This window comes from Salvelinus fontinalis, chromosome 40 (genome assembly GCF_029448725.1).
Source record: "Salvelinus fontinalis isolate EN_2023a chromosome 40, ASM2944872v1, whole genome shotgun sequence".
NCBI classification, from domain to species: Eukaryota; Metazoa; Chordata; class Actinopteri; order Salmoniformes; family Salmonidae; genus Salvelinus; species Salvelinus fontinalis.
In genome coordinates, this window is record NC_074704.1 from 13,597,252 (window position 1) to 13,615,254 (window position 18,003).

An 18,003-nucleotide genomic window follows, 5' to 3' on the forward strand; every position below is an offset into this window, starting at 1 on the left:
CCGGCTACGTAAAAGAGACGGAAGAATGCACAATGGTCAATGTTATCTGGGAACCTTGGGACATCCCTACCCTAAACCCTACCTTAACCATTTTAAATGTCAACTTCAACAGGCTAGGGACGTCCCAAGGATGTATCGCTACCTGAAAATACACAATCAAAGTGATTGATAGTTTGTATTCAGCAGTCATAAAGCCTTATTTACTTTAATGAACTACTAAAATAGTGATTTTGTCAGACAGCAGCTCTACACTTTATTGACTGACTGATCCATTCATCCTTCCATCCCTCCTCAGCCTTCCTCTCCTCTGAAGACCCAGTGAGGGTGGAGCTCAGTCAGAGAGCTGTTGAGGGACTGGTTAGGAAGAACACTTCTACAGCCAGAGAGGTGAGAAGTCACACATGGTTTAGATGGTAAATATGTCAGCAAAAGGGAATATGTTCCATCATCTATGTTTATTTACATTAGTGCAAATTGTCCACTGATATTGGTGTAATTTCTCACCCCTTTTGGCTGTATGAAAGTTAATTTTCCCTCAGGCACACACATTTGTTCTTTGATATTATGAAGGTAATTTGTGTCAAATGTACTTTTCCCCACTCATTCACCCCATCTCTTTACATTACTTATGCATATTCAGTGGCCTGACTGCATCCAGACTATGTCAAAGGCCCATCCTGGTAGATCTGAACCTAATGCAGCTTGTCGTGATCAGATGACAGAAGTCACATTTAGGTGCCAGGTGTAACTGAGGCCATAGATGCTCCATATACATTACTTTGAGTGTTTTATATAATATGACTAAATGCATTTCTGTGTTGCAGGGGCAGTCAATAAATGGAACAGCAAGGCCACAGAACATGACATAAGCAGAGCTGTGGGAGACCACCTCAAGCCCCTGGTAGAGGGGCTTTACCACTCCACCACGCCTTCAGCAGGCTGGAAAAGTGATGCTGTTTTTCATACCAAGAGTCTGTTGATTGTTCATTGGGTTCATTTGTTCAAATCAAGCTTTATTTATACAGCACATTTCAGACAGGATACAACACAATGGAAAACCCGAATAAAAATAAATATTGAGGATTAAAAACAGAAGACTGACAACTGAGCACCTAAAGGAAATGCAATTGATTAAAATATTAATTGGATGCAATATCCATCCCAAAATATAAAGGGTTCTGAAAGACACTATGGGGGTGTCCACTGAAAGTTGACTAGTAACAACCACTGGGACCTAAAAGACCCCCACCATGAGACCCACTAAATATTCCCAAGAAGAGGAAAACAAATGAAGAACCCACACCAAATTTAAAGACAGGAAGCAAACCAAAAAGGTGGAGCAACTAAAGGTGTTGACTCTCCACATCTATCAAGACATCTATCAAGACAACTGGAGCACTGGGCCAGACACTCTTAAATAGAACCTGGACCAGCTCAGGTGAAACCCCTTCCCACTAACGAGATGGATAAGCCAGCACAGGTGTAACACATACTGACTAACGACGACTCCAATCAGTGCACCCAAGACACATTTCAGTTGAATGCATTCAGTTGTACAACTGACTAGGTATCCCCATTTCCTACGCTCTAATCTCAAAATATAAATGGAAAAACCAAAGCCTGTATGTAACACCTTCCCTATTAAGACAACCAATATATCCTATATTTTTGTTGGACAAGTTTGCTCACCGCCAACAAAAAACAACTTCCATTTCACATAATCAACTACAATGCTTCACCTTCTACAATATAAAAAATATTGTTAACTAGCTGTCAACAATTAAAAACAAGAAAAAACTCATTTCTAAATAATAACATACAATCGTATTATTTATTTTTGTTATAGAAAACTCACTGTCTTCTAGAACTTTCGTCTTCCTAAAACTCACTAGCTTCTAGAACTCTCGTCTCCTTGGAACGAGCCCAAACAAAACTCAAATCAAATTGTATTAGTCACATGTGCCGGATACAACACTGGAACTCTTACTTACGAGCCCCTAACCAACAATGCAGTTTCCAAAAAATACAGAAAAGAATAAGAGATAAAACTAATCTCCAACACACTGGCTAAATACAAAACACAAATCTTTTTGACTGCCAAACCTTGAGACAATCAGCAACCAAGTTGTCCTTACACAGACATTTGATTTCAAGAGGAAACTCCTGCGATATCCGAAGTAACTTTCCACCTCACTGTGTAGCTTGTCTCTCTTTTTCAGGGTTCACTCAATAGGCATGTTGTTGGATCGGGGTCCAGTCCCCAATGTACATCTGAGAATGAACCCTGACATTATGAAAGCAGGATAACAATTTCAATGTCAATATAATTGTACCCAAAAATTGTCAGTTGGTTGCATAAATAATTATGATTACTTAATGTTACATAATTGTAAATATGAAATATCAAAACCAAATGTACACCCCTTTGTTAATATCTAGTGGCAACAATTAACGTAATGGTGAGGCATGAAATAATAAAACATGTATCTTTTGTCAGGCTGGATGTTTGATATATGAGGTGATTTGAGTTATGCTTCTTCAGTAGTGGAATAAAGACAATTAGCATTTGAATGTTGTCAGGAAATACTAGAGTGATGTCAGATTGTTAATAAAATTGGTTATAAACCAATTTATTATACTGCATCCATGTGTTTAGGCTGCAAGTACGTTGAAATTAAGTTGTTTTCAAGTCATTAAAAAAAACGACCTGAAAATACATATTTCAACTTTCAACAACCACGGAACGAATATTGGACTTCGAGCATAGTCTTCTTTTCTTTTCAATTACATTTTGCTAGGTGGGATATTTCACTGATATCATGAAACAATTCCTTCATGAATGTATTTTCTGATGTTTGATCAGATGTCTTTTATCGGAGAATCTCTTGTCACATTGATCACAGCTACATAGTTTCTCCCCTGTGTGTGTTCTCTGGTGTACAATTAGCTGGCTAGATGTAGTACAACTCTTCCCACATTGATAACAGCTATAAGGTTTCTCTCCTGTGTGTCTTCTCTGGTGCACTGTCAGATGGCCAGATTGACCAAAACTCTTCCCACATTGCTCACAGCTATAAGGTTTCTCTCCTGTGTGTCTTCTCTGGTGCACTGTCAGATGGCCAGATTGACCAAAACTCTTCCCACATTGCCCACAGCTATAAGGTTTCTCTCCTGTGTGTGTTCTCTGGTGTACAATTAGATGGCTAGATGTACCAAAACTCTTCCCACATTGATCACAGCTAAAAGCTTTCTCTCCTGTGTGTGTTCTCTGGTGTACAATTAGATGGCTAGATGTAGTACAGCTCTTCCCACATTGATAACAGATATAAGGCTTCTCTCCTGTGTGTGTTCTTTGGTGCACTATCAGGCTGTCTGGTTGAGTAAAACTCTTCCCACATTGACTACAGCTATAAGGTTTCTCACCTGTGTGTACTCTCTGGTGCACTATCAAGGAGTTTGACGCAGTAAATTTCTTCCCACATTCATCACAGCCATAAGGTTTCTCTCCTGTGTGTGTTCTCTGGTGTACAATTAGATGGCTAGATGTAGTAAAACTCTTCCCACATTGATAACAGCTATAAGGTTTCGCTCCTGTGTGTATTCTCTGGTGCACTATCAGGCTGTCTGGTTGAGTAAATCTCTTCCCACATTGATCGCAGCCATAAGATTTCTCTCCTGTGTGTGTTCTCTGGTGTGATTTCAGGATGCGTGACTCAGTAAAACTCTTCCCACATTGATCACAGACATAAGATTTCTCTACTGTGTGTATTCTCTGGTGTATTTTAAGTTCTGATGTAGATTTGGAGTAAGATTTCTTCCCTGTGGATCTCTGCTGGTGTTTCTTGAGGAGTTCTGATCTGGAGAGACTTTTCTCTGCCTCCTCAGCATCATGTTGTTGTTGAGGATCCCCAGAGGATCCACGATAATCCCGTCTCTCTCCTGTGTGAACGACAAAGTCAGATGGTTAAAGGCCGACAACAGCAGAAATCCACTGTTTATTTGAGGTACAAGGTGATTCCCAGAGCACACCCATGAAGCTGTAAAACAATTGACATCTGTTAAATTTTGACAATTAAGACAGTCAAGTTAGCAACGAAAGTGTTTCGTCTTGTTTTCACATTAGTTGTAACTAGAAATAAGTTATTAAAGTTGTTGAAATCCTAAGCAGTGTGCCAGACGACTTTTGGTCTCCAATATAGGCCCCTTTCTGTGTTTGCTAAAATTGCGGCACGAGGTCAATGCACACACAATTTGATTGCAGAAACTCCTCCCTGCCAATAAGGAAACCACTAGTTATGGATGTAGTATATCTGGTAATGAGGAAACCACTAGTTATGGATGTAGTATATCTGCCTGGAGCAAAAAATGGTGAGCGAAGATTTGAATTTTTCACAATGTATTCTGAATATTACAGCGCAAGATCAGGAGTGCTACTGAAGGAAACTCACATTAAACTCTCTGTCTATTTACTAATTCACCACCGTGTGGGAAAACTCAGGGGAGTTCTCATAGGCTGACAGCAAAAATAGCCTCCATTTCCAGGTTGCTTATGAGTGCATTTCACATTACCTTTGGAATATAATTGTAAGGCTCGTTTGAATCTCCTGCTTAATATGTTTGTGTTATTGTCACAAATCAACTGCTTTATACTTAAAAAACACTTCAACAAGTAAAATGCTCTTTGGCTAGCTTTTCTATCAGCCTGACAATGAGCGTTTGTACACTAAGTGTTGAACAAACATTAACATAGTAGAGGTCGACCGATTATGATTTTTTTCAACGCCGATACCGATTATTGGAGGACCAAAAAAGCTGATACCGATTAACTTCTTATGGCTGCAAGGGGCAGTATTGAGTAGCCAGATAAAAGATGCCCATTTCAAACGGCCTCGTACTCAATTCTTGCTCGTACAATATGCATATTATTATTACTATTGGATAGAAAACACTCTCTAGTTTCTAAAACCGTTTGAATTATTTCTCTGAGTGAAACAGAACTCATTCTGCAGCACATTTCCTGACCAGGAAGTGGAATGTCTGAAATCGATGCTCTGTTCAACTTCCTGCCTATACATGGGCATAAAACGTAAGAGTCTACGTACACTTCATAGACCTTCCCCTGGTTGTCAAGAGGCTGTGAGAGAAGAAATTTTGTGTTCATCTTGTTCTGAATTGGAATACAAGCTCTTTGTATGACGTGTCCCTCATTTCCGGTACTCTTGGCAGCGCCAGTTGGACAGTGGGATTGCCTTCTGTTTAGCTGGCGTTATGGACGACTACTATCTCTGGTTCGGATTTTATTTGATACATGTGACCATATCATCGTAAAGTATGTTTTTTCAATATAGTTTAATCAGATTATTGACATTTTTTCGGGAGTTTTGCCGTGTTCCGTTCTCTGACTTTGTTGACGTTGGAGAGATCCGTGCCACTTGGCAAGTGCCCATGCTAAATGAAGAGGGAAATTTGCCGTTCCAGATCCAAACAACGACTGTTCTGGACAAAGGACACCGTGTCCAACATTCTGACGGAAGATCACCAAAAGTAAGAAACATTTTATGATGCTATTTCTAATATCTGTTGCGCATGTGAACTGGTCGTCGGCGCCCAAGTGTTTCTGGCTATTGTGGCTACGCTAATATAACGCTACATTTTGTTTTCGCTGTAAAACATTTAATAAATCGGAAATATTGTCTGGAATCACAAGATGCCTGTCTTTCAATTGCTGCACACTATGTATTTTTCAGAAATGTTTTATGGTGAGTAATTAGGTATTTGACGTTGGTGTCTGTAAATATTATGGCTGCTTTCGGTGCAATTTCTGATTGTAGCTGAAATGTAAACTATGATTTATAACTGAAATATGCAAATTTTTCGAACAAAACATATGCTATACAATAAATATGTTATCAGACTGTCATCTGATGAAGTTGTTTCTTGGTTAGTGGCTATTTATATCTTTATTTGGTCGAATTTGTGATAGCTACTGATGGAGTAATAAACTGTTATAGTAAAAAAAGTGGTGTCTTTTGCTAACGTCGTTAGCTAATAGATTTACATATTTTGTCTTCCCTGTAAAACATTTTAAAAATCGGACATGTTGGCTGGATTCACAAGATGTGTACCTTTCATATGCAGTATTGGACTTGTTAATGTGTGAAAGTTAAATATTTAAAAAAATATATATTTTGAATTTCGCGCCCTGCACTTTGAGCTGGCTGTTGTCATAAATGTACCGACGTCGGGCTTGCACACCAAACAGGTTAAATCGGACGATTTTATATATATATTTGTAATAATGACAATTACAACAATACTGAATGAACACTTGTTTTAACTTAATATAATACATAAATAAAATCAATTTAGTCTCAAATAAATAATGAAACATGTTCCATTTGTTTTCATGCAGAAACACAGTGTTGGAGAAGAAAGTAAAAGTGCAATATGAGCCATGTAAAAATGCTAACTTTAAATTCCTTGCTCAGAACATGAGAACATATGAAAGCTGGTGGTTCCTTTTAACATGAGTCTTCAATATTCCCAGATAAGAAGTTTTAGGTTGTAGTTATTATTGGAATTATAGAACTATTTCCCTCTATACCATTTGTATTTCATATACCTTTGACTATTGGATGTTCATGTAGGCATTATAGTATTGCCAGCCTAATCTTGGGAGTTGATAGGCTTGAAGTCATAAACAGAGCTGTGCTTCAAGCATTGCGAAGAGCTGCTGGCAATTGCAGGAAAGTGCTGCTTGAATGAATGTTTGAATGAATGCTTACGAGCCTGCTGCTGCCTACCACCACTCAGTCACCGCTCAGTCAGACTGCTCTATTGAATATCAAATCATAGACTTAATTATAATAAACACAGAAATACGAGCCTTAGGTCATATTCAATTCAATATCGCTCTTCACCGACCCAGGAAGGAGTGGGGCCAAACAGGTGTTGTACCTCGTATCCCTCCTTTAGGGAACAGTAATTATAGTCATAAAGTTATGCTCCCTTTCAGTCGGTCAACTTGAGGTACAACATACTATGGGGAAATATAATCATTCCCCAAAGCCGACTCAAACGGATAATACATGAAACGGCCCCTGGCAGAGCACCCAGACCTGACCCTACAAGATGCGTCAGTTTTGTAAATGTATTCATTGTCTTTTGTTTGAAACACTCCTGTCAATGCGTTGAGTAAGGATGCACACCTGATTACTCATATAGTAGTATAACCAGTCTACCTGGTTACACATATAGAAGTAGGACTAGTCTACCTGTCCTGAGTGCAAATGTAGGCCTATAAATGTGCCCATTTGGGGATGTCTGATAGTATTTCTGATTGTCTTAACGCACCACCACTAATAAGTTGTGGAGCTTCTCAAAGCACATTGTTTTTTCACCTCAAACAGCAAGTAAACAAAGTCTAATCAAAATCAATTGCAAATGAGAATAACTCCTCAAAGTATTTGAAAAATATTTCCAGCTCTATTCCTTTCGATAACCACTCGGCACAAAAGGGAACATTTTGATTACTTCTTATCCCTTTCACAAATAGCCTACAGCTGTGTCGGTCGAGAACTCACAGGCACGGGAAACCGAGGGCCCAGAATATTTTATACAATGTTTCAAGTTCATTTTAGACAGGCCATGCGATTTATAGGACATTTATTTGCAATGTTTTTATTTGTTGGCTTTATGTAGGCTAGTTTTTACATAGTTGGCAATGGCAATAAAAGTTACTTTTAGATTTGTATAATTTTCATTTAGATAGAATGTAGATTAATCACAGACAATGATTTTGAGATACTATTATAAATTAAATGAAACTGTTCCAGTAAAATGAACATATGAAAATCATAACTGGCACCAGATCAGTAGAAATGGTAAGATACATTTGCACTCCAAAAGTAGGTTGCCGACTGCTTGTGTAGCCGATTACCAGCAAAGTCAGAATTTATGAAGGACAGCAGGAGGAGGTGGATCGGGAAGAGTTTCGTCTCTTCTGGTTGGGCGTTATTGATATAATGGCATGAAAATAAATTGGGTGAATATTATACAATGACTTAACAGCTCTAACAATTTAACCCCGACAGGAAATCTACACTGGTAATTCTAGAATATACTATATAGCCTAGAAACCTGGTTAAACTATCTTTATAACATCATGGATGAATTCTAGAATATACTATATAGCCTAGAAACCTGGTTAAACTATCATTATGACATCATGCATGGCCAGTCCTTGTATTCATAGTGTAGTGAATTCAGGGGATATCCCTGAGCTGGACTCAAACCCGGGTCCAGCGACTGTCAAGCCAACACCTTATAACTGTTCCTCCAAGATGTCTGAACTTCTTGACGAGGTCGCTTGGTTTTGGATTACGGTTGCTACAATAGCTTTCTCAATGAATTTGAGAGTGGTTACATTTCTCCAGCCCCCATCCCTCAGCTATTTACCAAACCAAGTCTCTGGGCAGCCATTTTGTTGCTGTTTAAAAAAAACACACAACCCAGCAATCTGCAGTTCAAACAATAACAAATCTGTCATTCCACCACTGTTTTTGTAATAAAATGATTATGGGGTTGGAGAAATGTAACTACCTTCAAATGCATAGACAGACCTATGGATGCAAGGACTGACCATCCATGATATCAACATTATAGTTTTAACCATGTTGAGGCTATACAGTGTTGGTTTACATTGTTTCTAAACATTGGAGTAAAAAAAGCTCTGATGAGGTACAACAGTTGAACTAAGCTCATGAGGCATGTGTTATACTCTTCAAGAATCAATGGCTATAAATAAATCATTTAAAAGTCAAAATATGGATGTAGCAATTGCAGATTTCCCCTTTAACACCAAACATCAGTTCAACAACTGCAGAGCTTGTGCCTCTGTATCTAAGACAGTACTTACTAGTGTTAATCAGGGCTCGTTTTCCCAAAACCACCGTATGGCTAAATTCATCGTTAGAACCATTAGATGCCTTAAGATGCGTTTGGGAAACCGGGCCCAGAAATCCAGTTTCCTCCTCCATTTTGGATGTGACAGTCATCTCCTCCTCCTCCTCTTTCACTCCAAAAACTGCATCCTCCTTTTTCTCTTCCTCCTCTACTTTTACTGTAACATCCTCCTCCTCTTTCACTCTGAACGCGTCTTCCTCTTTTTTCAATGAAACGTCTTTATCTTCTTCTTTAACTGTAACAGCCTCAACGTCTTCTTGTTTTACTGTGATATTCTCCTCTTCCTCCTCCTCTTTCACGAGAGCTTCTTTCTCCGTCCAGCAGACCTCTTCTTTAGCAGGAGGAGAGTAGCTTAGTGAACTCATGGTCGGGGATAATAGCTAGTTAGCATTAGCGACTAGACTAGTGCTAACTTAAACAGCCAGCTAGTTGACTTACAACGTAAATATTACATTAAATGTGGGGGAATAATAGCTAGTTAGCATTAGCGACTAGACTAGTGCTAACTTAACCAGCCAGCTAGTTGACTTACAACGTAAATAATACATTAAATGCGGTAGCTAGTTGTTTCCACGTGAGTATGTTTCAATCATAGTTGCAAATAAACCACGAAATTGTCTAAAAAACTTGAATGTTCCGACTTTGTTGGCCAGCGAGCTACCGAGGTAGCTGCAGTTGTTGAAGAAGCGTTCCGTCCACTAGATTATACGTCACACTAGAAACATCACCTGAAAGACACATAAAGCCATCTGCTGTCTGGAGGGAGGAAACGCAGTTGAGGAGGGAAACCTTTTTTCTTCCTTCATTGAATTATGTTATAAAGCAGTTTAGGGAAACGTTTTTTTCCTCTCCATTGAATAAGAATATTATATCAACACGTACAAAGAGCAACAAGTGTTGTTGGATTAGTTCAGATTTTTTATGAGATTTTAAAACAAACTCTACATCAACTCCACATCTGTGTTTCTGATTCAGTCAAATAACTAGATATCAAAATAAGCACCTAGTTATTGATACCCTTGATAAAGATGAGCAAAAATTACTGTATGAAATAAATAAATAAACTTTACCCACTAACAGGATATTTTAGCCCAAAACCTGTTGACCTCTCTGCTAGGAGGCTGAAACTTGGGGCATAAGTGGATCTTCCAGAAAGACACATCAACATCCACAAAGACATTTTTAATTGGGCACAAAATCAACATTTTCAATGGCCATCTCAGTCTTCGGACTTGAACTCCATTGAAAACCTGTGGTTTGAATTGAACAGGGCAGTCCATAAGAACAGACAAAATAAATCGAGGACCTGGAGAGATTCTGTTTGGAGGAATGGTCTGAGATCCCACCCAGTGTGTTATCTAATCTCATAAAACATTTCAGAGTCGTTATCCTCCCAAGGGAGTATTGAAATAAGGGCAATAATTCAGACCCCTACCTTTTGAGATGTTAAACTAAATCTCTTCCTCTGAGCAATTGTATTAGTGTAAAATAATATAATTTACCTTTATTTTTGGTGAATCAATACATCATGTAGATGTATATAATTAACAGACTAGGTCTATACTGCTACTACATGGTGTAACAATACATCATGTAGATGTATATAATGAACAGACTTGGTCTATACAACTGCTACATAGTGTAACAATACATCATGTAGATGTATATAATGAACAGACTAGGTCTATACTGCTCCTACATGGTGTAACAATGCATCATGTAGATGTATATAATGAACAGACTAGGTCTATACTGCTCCTACATGGTGTAACAACACATCATGTAGATGTATATAATGAACAGACTAGGTCTATACTGCTCCTACATGGTGTAACAATACATCATGAGATGTATATAATGAACAGACTAGGTCTATACTGCTCCTACATGGTGTAACAATATATCATGTAGATGTATATAATGAACAGACTAGGTCTATACTGCTCCTACATGGTGTAACAATACATCATGTAGATGTATACAATGAACAGACTAGGTCTATACTGCTCCTACATGGTGTAACAATACATCATGTAGATGTATATAATGAACAGACTAGTTCTATACTGCTCCTACATGGTGTAACAATACATCAAGTAGATGTATATAATGAAGAGACTAGGTCTATACTGCTCTTACATGGTGTAACAATACATCATCTAGATGTATATAATGAACAGACTAGGTCTATACTGCTCCTACACGGTGTAACAATACCTCATGTAGATGTATATAATGAACAGACTAGGTCTATACTACTCCTACATGGCTTAACAATACATCATGTAGATATATATAATGAACAGACTAGGTCTATACTGCTCCTACATGGTGTAACAATACATCATGTAGATGTATATAATGAACAGACTAGGTCTATACTACTCCTACATGGTGTAACAATACATCATGTAGATGTCTATAATGAACACACTAGGTCTATACGGCTCCTACATGGTGTAACAATACTTCATGTAGATGTATATAATGAACAGACTAGGTCTATACTGATCCTACATGGTGTAACAATACATCATGTAGATGTACACTACCATTCAAAAGTTTGCGGTCACTTAGAAATGTCCTTGTTTTTTAAAGAAAATAAAAAATAATCTTTTATTTACCTGTTTTTGCTTTGTCATTATGGGGTATTGTGATGTCATTATGGGGTATTGTGATGTCATTACTGGGTATTGTGTAGATTGATGAGGGAAAAAATGATTTAAGCCTTTTTAGAATAAGGCTGTAACGTAACAAAATGTGGAAAGAGTGAAGGGGTCTGAATGCTTTCCGAATGCATTGTATATATAGGGGCAGTACTTAGTGACATCACTTCATGAAACAGGAGGTACAAATATATAACATAGGTTCACAAATTCAACATTCAATGTATCAAAATATATGACCAAGCTGGAAGTGGAAACGCCAGCCCAGCCACAATCCTAGAGGTTCATTGATGATCAACCTCCTCCTTCACATCTGACTCCTGAAGATCAACCTCCTCCTTCACATCTGACTCCTGATGATCAACCTCCTCCTTCACATCTGACTCCTGATGATCAACCTCCTCCTTCACATCTGACTCCTGATGATCAACCTCCTCCTTCACATCTGACTCCTGATGATCAACCTCCTCCTTCACATCTGACTCCTGATGATCAACCTCCTCCTTCACATCTGACTCCAGTGATCAATCCAGAGCGTCTTCTTTTTTGGGGAATCCCGATGGACGACGTCATCGCATAGGACGTCAGCACCACAACCGCCCACAAATTAATTGTCATTGAGGTTATTAATGGGAAGAACATTAGCAATATGTCCTGTCTGGTAACTTGTCTTTCGTTCAAAAGATTTACATTGGCAGGTGCACAGGGAGAAACCCCATTAAAAAAACTCAGTTGATCTTAAATTGTGGAAACACTTTTGGAAGTCTTTAACTGCATCAAAGTCCGTGGCCTGTGATGTTGGGACAAATGATAGTCCCTTATTATACAAGAGACAAAATTCACAAATTCTACAGCACAACGGCAGAGTAATGTCTTCAGTGTAAAACTAACAATGACTCAATAATCCTTCTGGGAATGTTATGATGTCATAAAGTTATGGGAGGAGTTAGAAAGTTGGCTGTCAGAAGTACAGTTATACAATGTAAAATTACTTTTAATCTGTCTGTCTGTATATTTCAAGACATGGCATTTGAGGGTGCAGTGAGATAGCCCAGAGTTGGACGATACTTTTCTCATAAATCATCTTAAATATTATACTTAATTAAACCTGGAAATCAACCAATCCTCTGTTGTTAATTCAATAGAAAGGTAAAATGCATAATATCTAAAAGTTGAAAGTGGCGGAGAAAAAAAAATGGTGCTGATGCGGGCACTGGAGATGGAGGTGTGTTCTAGTGGGTTTGGGCAGGTGTGATGTAGTTAACTATATCACATCTGGCCAGACCCACGAGAACACACATCCATCTCCATTAACTACATCACACCTGCCCAGACCCACTAGAACACACCTCTATCTCCATTAACTACATCACACCTGCCCAGACCCACTAGAACACACATCCATCTCCATTAACTACATCACACCTGCCCAGACCCACTAGAACACACCTCCATCTCCATTAACTACATCACATCTGCCCAGACCCACTAGAACACACCTCCATCTCCATTAACTACATCACACCTGCCCAGACCCACTAGAACACACCCCCATCTCCATTAACTACATCACACCTGCCCAGACCCACTAGAACACACCCCCATCTCCATTAACTACATCACACCTGCCCAGACCTACTAGAACACACCCCATCTCCATTAACTACATCACACCTGCCCAGACCCACTATCTCACGTTCCTGACCTGTTTTCTGTTGTTTTGTATGTGTTTAGTTAGTCAGGGCGTGAGTTGGGGTGGGTATTCTATGCTGTGTGTCTAGTTCGTCTGTTTCTGTGTTCAGCCTAATATGGTTCTCAATCAGAGTCAGCTGTCAATAGTTGTCCCTGATTAAGAATCATATATTTACATTTACATTTACATTTAAGTCATTTAGCAGACGCTCTTATCCAGAGCGACTTACAAATTGGTGCATTCACCTAATGACATCCAGTGGAACAACCACTTTACAATAGTGCATCTAAATCTTTTAAGGGGGGGGGGGGGGGCAGAAGGATTGCTTTATCCTATCCTAGGTATTCCTTGAAGAGGTGGGGTTTCAGGTGTCTCCGGAAGGTGGTGATTGACTCCGCTGTCCTGGCGTCGTGAGGGAGTTTGTTCCACCATTGGGGTGCCAGAGCAGCGAACAGTTTTGACTGGGCTGAGCGGGAACTGTACTTCCTCAGTGGTAGGGAGGCGAGCAGGCCAGAGGTGGATGAACGCAGTGCCCTTGTTTGGGTGTAGGGCCTGATCAGAGCCTGAAGGTACTGAGGTGCCGTTCCCCTCACAGCTCCGTAGGCAAGCACCATGGTCTTGTAGCGGATGCGAGCTTCAACTGGAAGCCAGTGGAGAGAGCGGAGGAGCGGGGTGACGTGAGAGAACTTGGGAAGGTTGAACACCAGACGGGCTGCGGCGTTCTGGATGAGTTGTAGGGGTTTGATGGCACAGGCAGGGAGCCCATATATAGGTGGCTTGTTTTGTGTTGGGGATTGTGGGTGGTTGTTTCCTGTCTCTGTGTTTGTGTTCTGCACCAGATAGGACTGTCTCGGCTTTCACGTTTGTTATTTTGTTATTTGTTAATGTTCATCGTTTATTGTTTAATTAAACATGTTGAACACTAACTGCGCTGCATTTTGGTCCTCTCCTTCATCCCAGGAAGAAAGCCGTTACAGAACCACCCACCTAACCCGAACCAAGCAGCGTGGCAACGGGCAGCAACGACAGCAGCAGTGGTACAAGGAGGAATGGACATGGGAGGAGATTCTGGACGGAGAAGGACCCTGGGCAGAGCCAGAGGAGTGTCGCCGCCCCAAAGCGGAGCTGGAGGCATCTAAAGCGGAGAGGCGGCATTATGAGGCGCTAGCAAGGCAGAGTGGCTCGGGCTCACCCAAAAATGTCTTGGGGGGGGGGGGGATAAAGGGTAGTGTGGCGAAGGCAGGTAGGAAACCTGCGCCCACTTCCCATGCTTACCGTGGAGAGCGGGAGTACGGGCAGACACCGTGTTATGCGGAAGAGCGTACGGTGTCTCCTGTACGTGTGCATAGCCCGGTGCGGGTTATTCCACCTCCCCGCACTGGGCGGGCTAGATTGAGCATTGAGCCAAGTGCCATGAAGCCGGCTCAACATATCTGGCCTCCAGTACGTCTCTTCGGGCCGGTGTACATGGCACCAGCCTTACGAATGGTGTCCCCGGTTCGCCTACACAGCCCAGTGCGGGTTATTCAACCTCCCCGCATTGGACGGGCTACGGGGAGCATTCAACCAGGTAAGGTTGGGCAGGCTCAGTGCTCAAGGGAGCCAGTACGCCTGCACGGTCCGGTATATCCGGCGCCACTTTCCCGCCCCAGCCCAGTACCACCAGTGCATACACCACGCACCAGGCTTCCAGTGCGTCTCCAGAGCCCTGTTCCTCCTCCACGCACTCTCCCTGTGGTGCATGTCTCCAGCCCAGTACCTCCAGTTCCGGCACCACGCACCAAGCCTCCTGTGCGTCTCCAGAGCCCTGTACGCACTGTGCCTTCTCCCCGCAATCACCCTGAGGTGCGTGCCCTCAGCCTGGTACCACCAGTGCCGGTACCACGCACCAGGCCTATAGTGCGCATCGAGAGTCCAGTGTGCCCTGTTCCTGCTCCCCGCACTAGCCTTGAGGTGCGTGTCTCCAGTCCGGTACCATCAGTTCCGGCACCACGCACCAGGCCTACTGTGCGCCTCAGCAGGTCAGAGTCGGCCGTCTGCCCAACGCCGCCTGCACTGCTCGTCTGCCCAGCGCCGTCTGAGCCATCCGTCTGCCCAGCGCCGTCTGAGCCGTCCGTCTGCCCAGCGCCGTCTGAGCCGTCCGTCTGCCCAGCGCCGTCTGAGCCGTCCGTCTGCCCAGCGCCGTCTGAGCCGTCCGTCTGCCCAGCGCCGTCTGAGCCGTCCGTCTGCCCAGCGCCGTCTGAGCCGTCCGTCTGCCCAGCGCCGTCTGAGCCGTCCGTCTGCCCAGCGCCGTCTGAGCCGTCCGTCTGTCCCGAGCCGTCAGTCAGGAGCTGCCAGAGCCGCCCGTCAGTCAGGAGCTGCCAGAGCCGCCCGTCAGTCAGGAGCTGCCAGAGCCGCCCGTCAGTCAGGAGCTGCCAGAGCCGCCCGTCAGTCAGGAGCTGCCAGAGCCGCCCGTCAGTCAGGAGCTGCCAGAGCCGCCCGTCAGTCAGGAGCTGCCAGAGCCGCCCGTCAGTCAGGAGCTGCCAGAGCCGCCCGTCAGTCAGGAGCTGCCAGAGCCGCCAGCCAGTCAGGAGCTGCCAGAGCCGCCAGCCAGTCAGGAGCTGCCAGAGCCGCCAGCCAGTCAGGAGCTGCCAGAGCCGCCAGCCAGTCAGGAGCTGCCAGAGCCGCCAGCCAGTCAGGAGCTGCCAGAGCCGCCAGCCAGTCAGGAGCTGCCAGAGCCGCCAGCCAGTCAGGAGCTGCCAGAGCCGCCAGCCAGTCAGGAGCTGCCAGAGCCGCCAGCCAGTCAGGAGCTGCCAGAGCCGCCAGCCAGTCAGGAGCTGCCAGAGCCGCCAGCCAGTCAGGAGCTGCCAGAGCCGCCAGCCAGTCAGGAGCTGCCAGAGCCGCCAGCCAGTCAGGAGCTGCCAGAGCCGCCAGCCAGTCAGGAGCTGCCAGAGCCGCCAGCAAGTCAGGAGCTGCCAGAGCCATCCGTCTGCCCAGCGCCGTCTGAGCCATCCGTCTGCCCAGCGCCGTCTGAGCCGTCCGTCTGCCTAGCGCCATCTGAGCCGTCCGTCTGTCCCGAGCCATCAGAGCCGTCCGTCTGTCCCGAGCCGCCCGTCAGTCAGGAGCTGCCAGAGCCGCCCGTCAGTCAGTAGCTGCCAGAGCCGCCCGTCAGTCAGGAGCTGCCAGAGCCGCCCGTCAGTCAGGAGCTGCCAGAGCCGCCCGTCAGTCAGGAGCTGCCAGAGCCGCCCGTCAGTCAGGAGCTGCCAGCAAGTCAGGAGCTGCCAGAGCTGCCCTACAGTCATGAGCTGCCCTCCAGTCATGAGCTGCCCTCCAGTCATGAGCTGCCCTTCAGTCATGAGCTGCCCTCCAGTCATGAGCTGCCCTCCAGTCATGAGCTGCCCTCCAGTCATGAGCTGCCCTCCAGTCCGGAGCTGCCCTCCAGTCCGGAGCTGCCACTAGTCCAGAGTTGTACCTCTGTCCTAAGCTACCTCTCTGTCCGGAGCTACCTCTCTGGTCCGGAGATACCTCTCTGTCCTGAGCTACCTCTCTGTCCTGAGCTACCTCTCTGTCCTGAGCTACCTCTCTGTCCTGAGCTACCTCTCTGCCCTGAGCTACCTCTCTGTACAGTAATATCTAACCAAATATTGGTGTTCCTAGCTCCAACAGTACAGTAATATCTAACTAAATGCTTGTGTTCCTAGCTCCAACAGTGTAGTAATATCTAACTAAATGCTTATGTTTCTAGCTCCAATAGTGCAGATATTTCTAACTAAATGCTTGTGTTTCTAGCTCCAACAGTGCAGTAATACCTAACTAAATGCTTGTGTTTCTAGCTCCAACAGTGCAGTAATACCTAACTAAATGCTTGTGTTTTTAGCTCCAACAGTGCAGTAATACCTAACTAAATGCTTGTTTCTAGCTACAACAGTGCAGTAATATCTAACTAAATGCTTGTGTTCCTAGCTCCAACAATACAGTAATATCTAACTAAATGCTTGTGTTCCTAGCTCTAATAGTGCAGTAATATCTAACTAAATGCTTGTGTTTCTAGCTCCAACAGTACAGTAATATCTAACTAAATGCTTGTGTTTCTAGCTCCAACAGTACAGTAATATCTACCAATTTCACAACAAATACCTAATACACACAAATCTAAGTAATGGAATAAAAAAATATCAAATCAAATGTATTTATATCAAATCAAATGTATTTATATAGCCCTTCTTACATCATCTGATATCTCGAAGTGCTGTACAGAAACCCAGCCTAAAACCCCAAACAGCAAGCAATGCAGGTGTAGAAGCACAGTGGCTTGGAAAAACTCCCTAGAAAGTCCAAAACCTAGGAAGAAACCTAGAGAGGAACCAGGCTCTGAGGGGTGGCCAGTCCTCTTCTGTCTGTGCCGGGTGGAGATTATAACAGAACATGACCAAGATGTTCATAAATTACCAGCATGGTCAAATAATAATAATCACAGTAGTTGTCGAGGGTGCAACAGGTCAGCACCTCAGGAGTGAATGCTCCTGCTATCTCTAGAGAGTTGAAAACAGCAGGTCTGGGACAGGTAGCACGTCCGGTGAACAGGTCAGGTTTCCATAGCCGCAGGCAGAACAGTTGAAACTGGAGCAGCAGCACGGCCAGGGGACAGCAAGGAGTCATCATGCCAGGTAGTCTTGAGGCATGGTCCTAGGGTTCAGGTTC

At 43.2% G+C, this 18,003-nt stretch overlaps 1 protein-coding gene across 1 annotated transcript; it reads right to left on the minus strand.

Moving 5' to 3' along the window:
* Positions 1–992: 992 nt before the first annotated feature.
* LOC129839059 (zinc finger protein OZF-like) lies at positions 993–9,651 on the minus strand. The gene is made up of 2 exons (XM_055906327.1): positions 8,918–9,651; positions 993–3,939 (listed from the first exon to the last, which is right to left on the minus strand). Exons 1-2 carry the CDS (start codon positions 9,327–9,329, stop codon positions 2,834–2,836), a joined length of 1,518 nt encoding a protein of 505 aa, XP_055762302.1. The 5' UTR covers positions 9,330–9,651; the 3' UTR covers positions 993–2,833.
* Between the last annotated feature and the right edge of the window lie 8,352 nt (positions 9,652–18,003).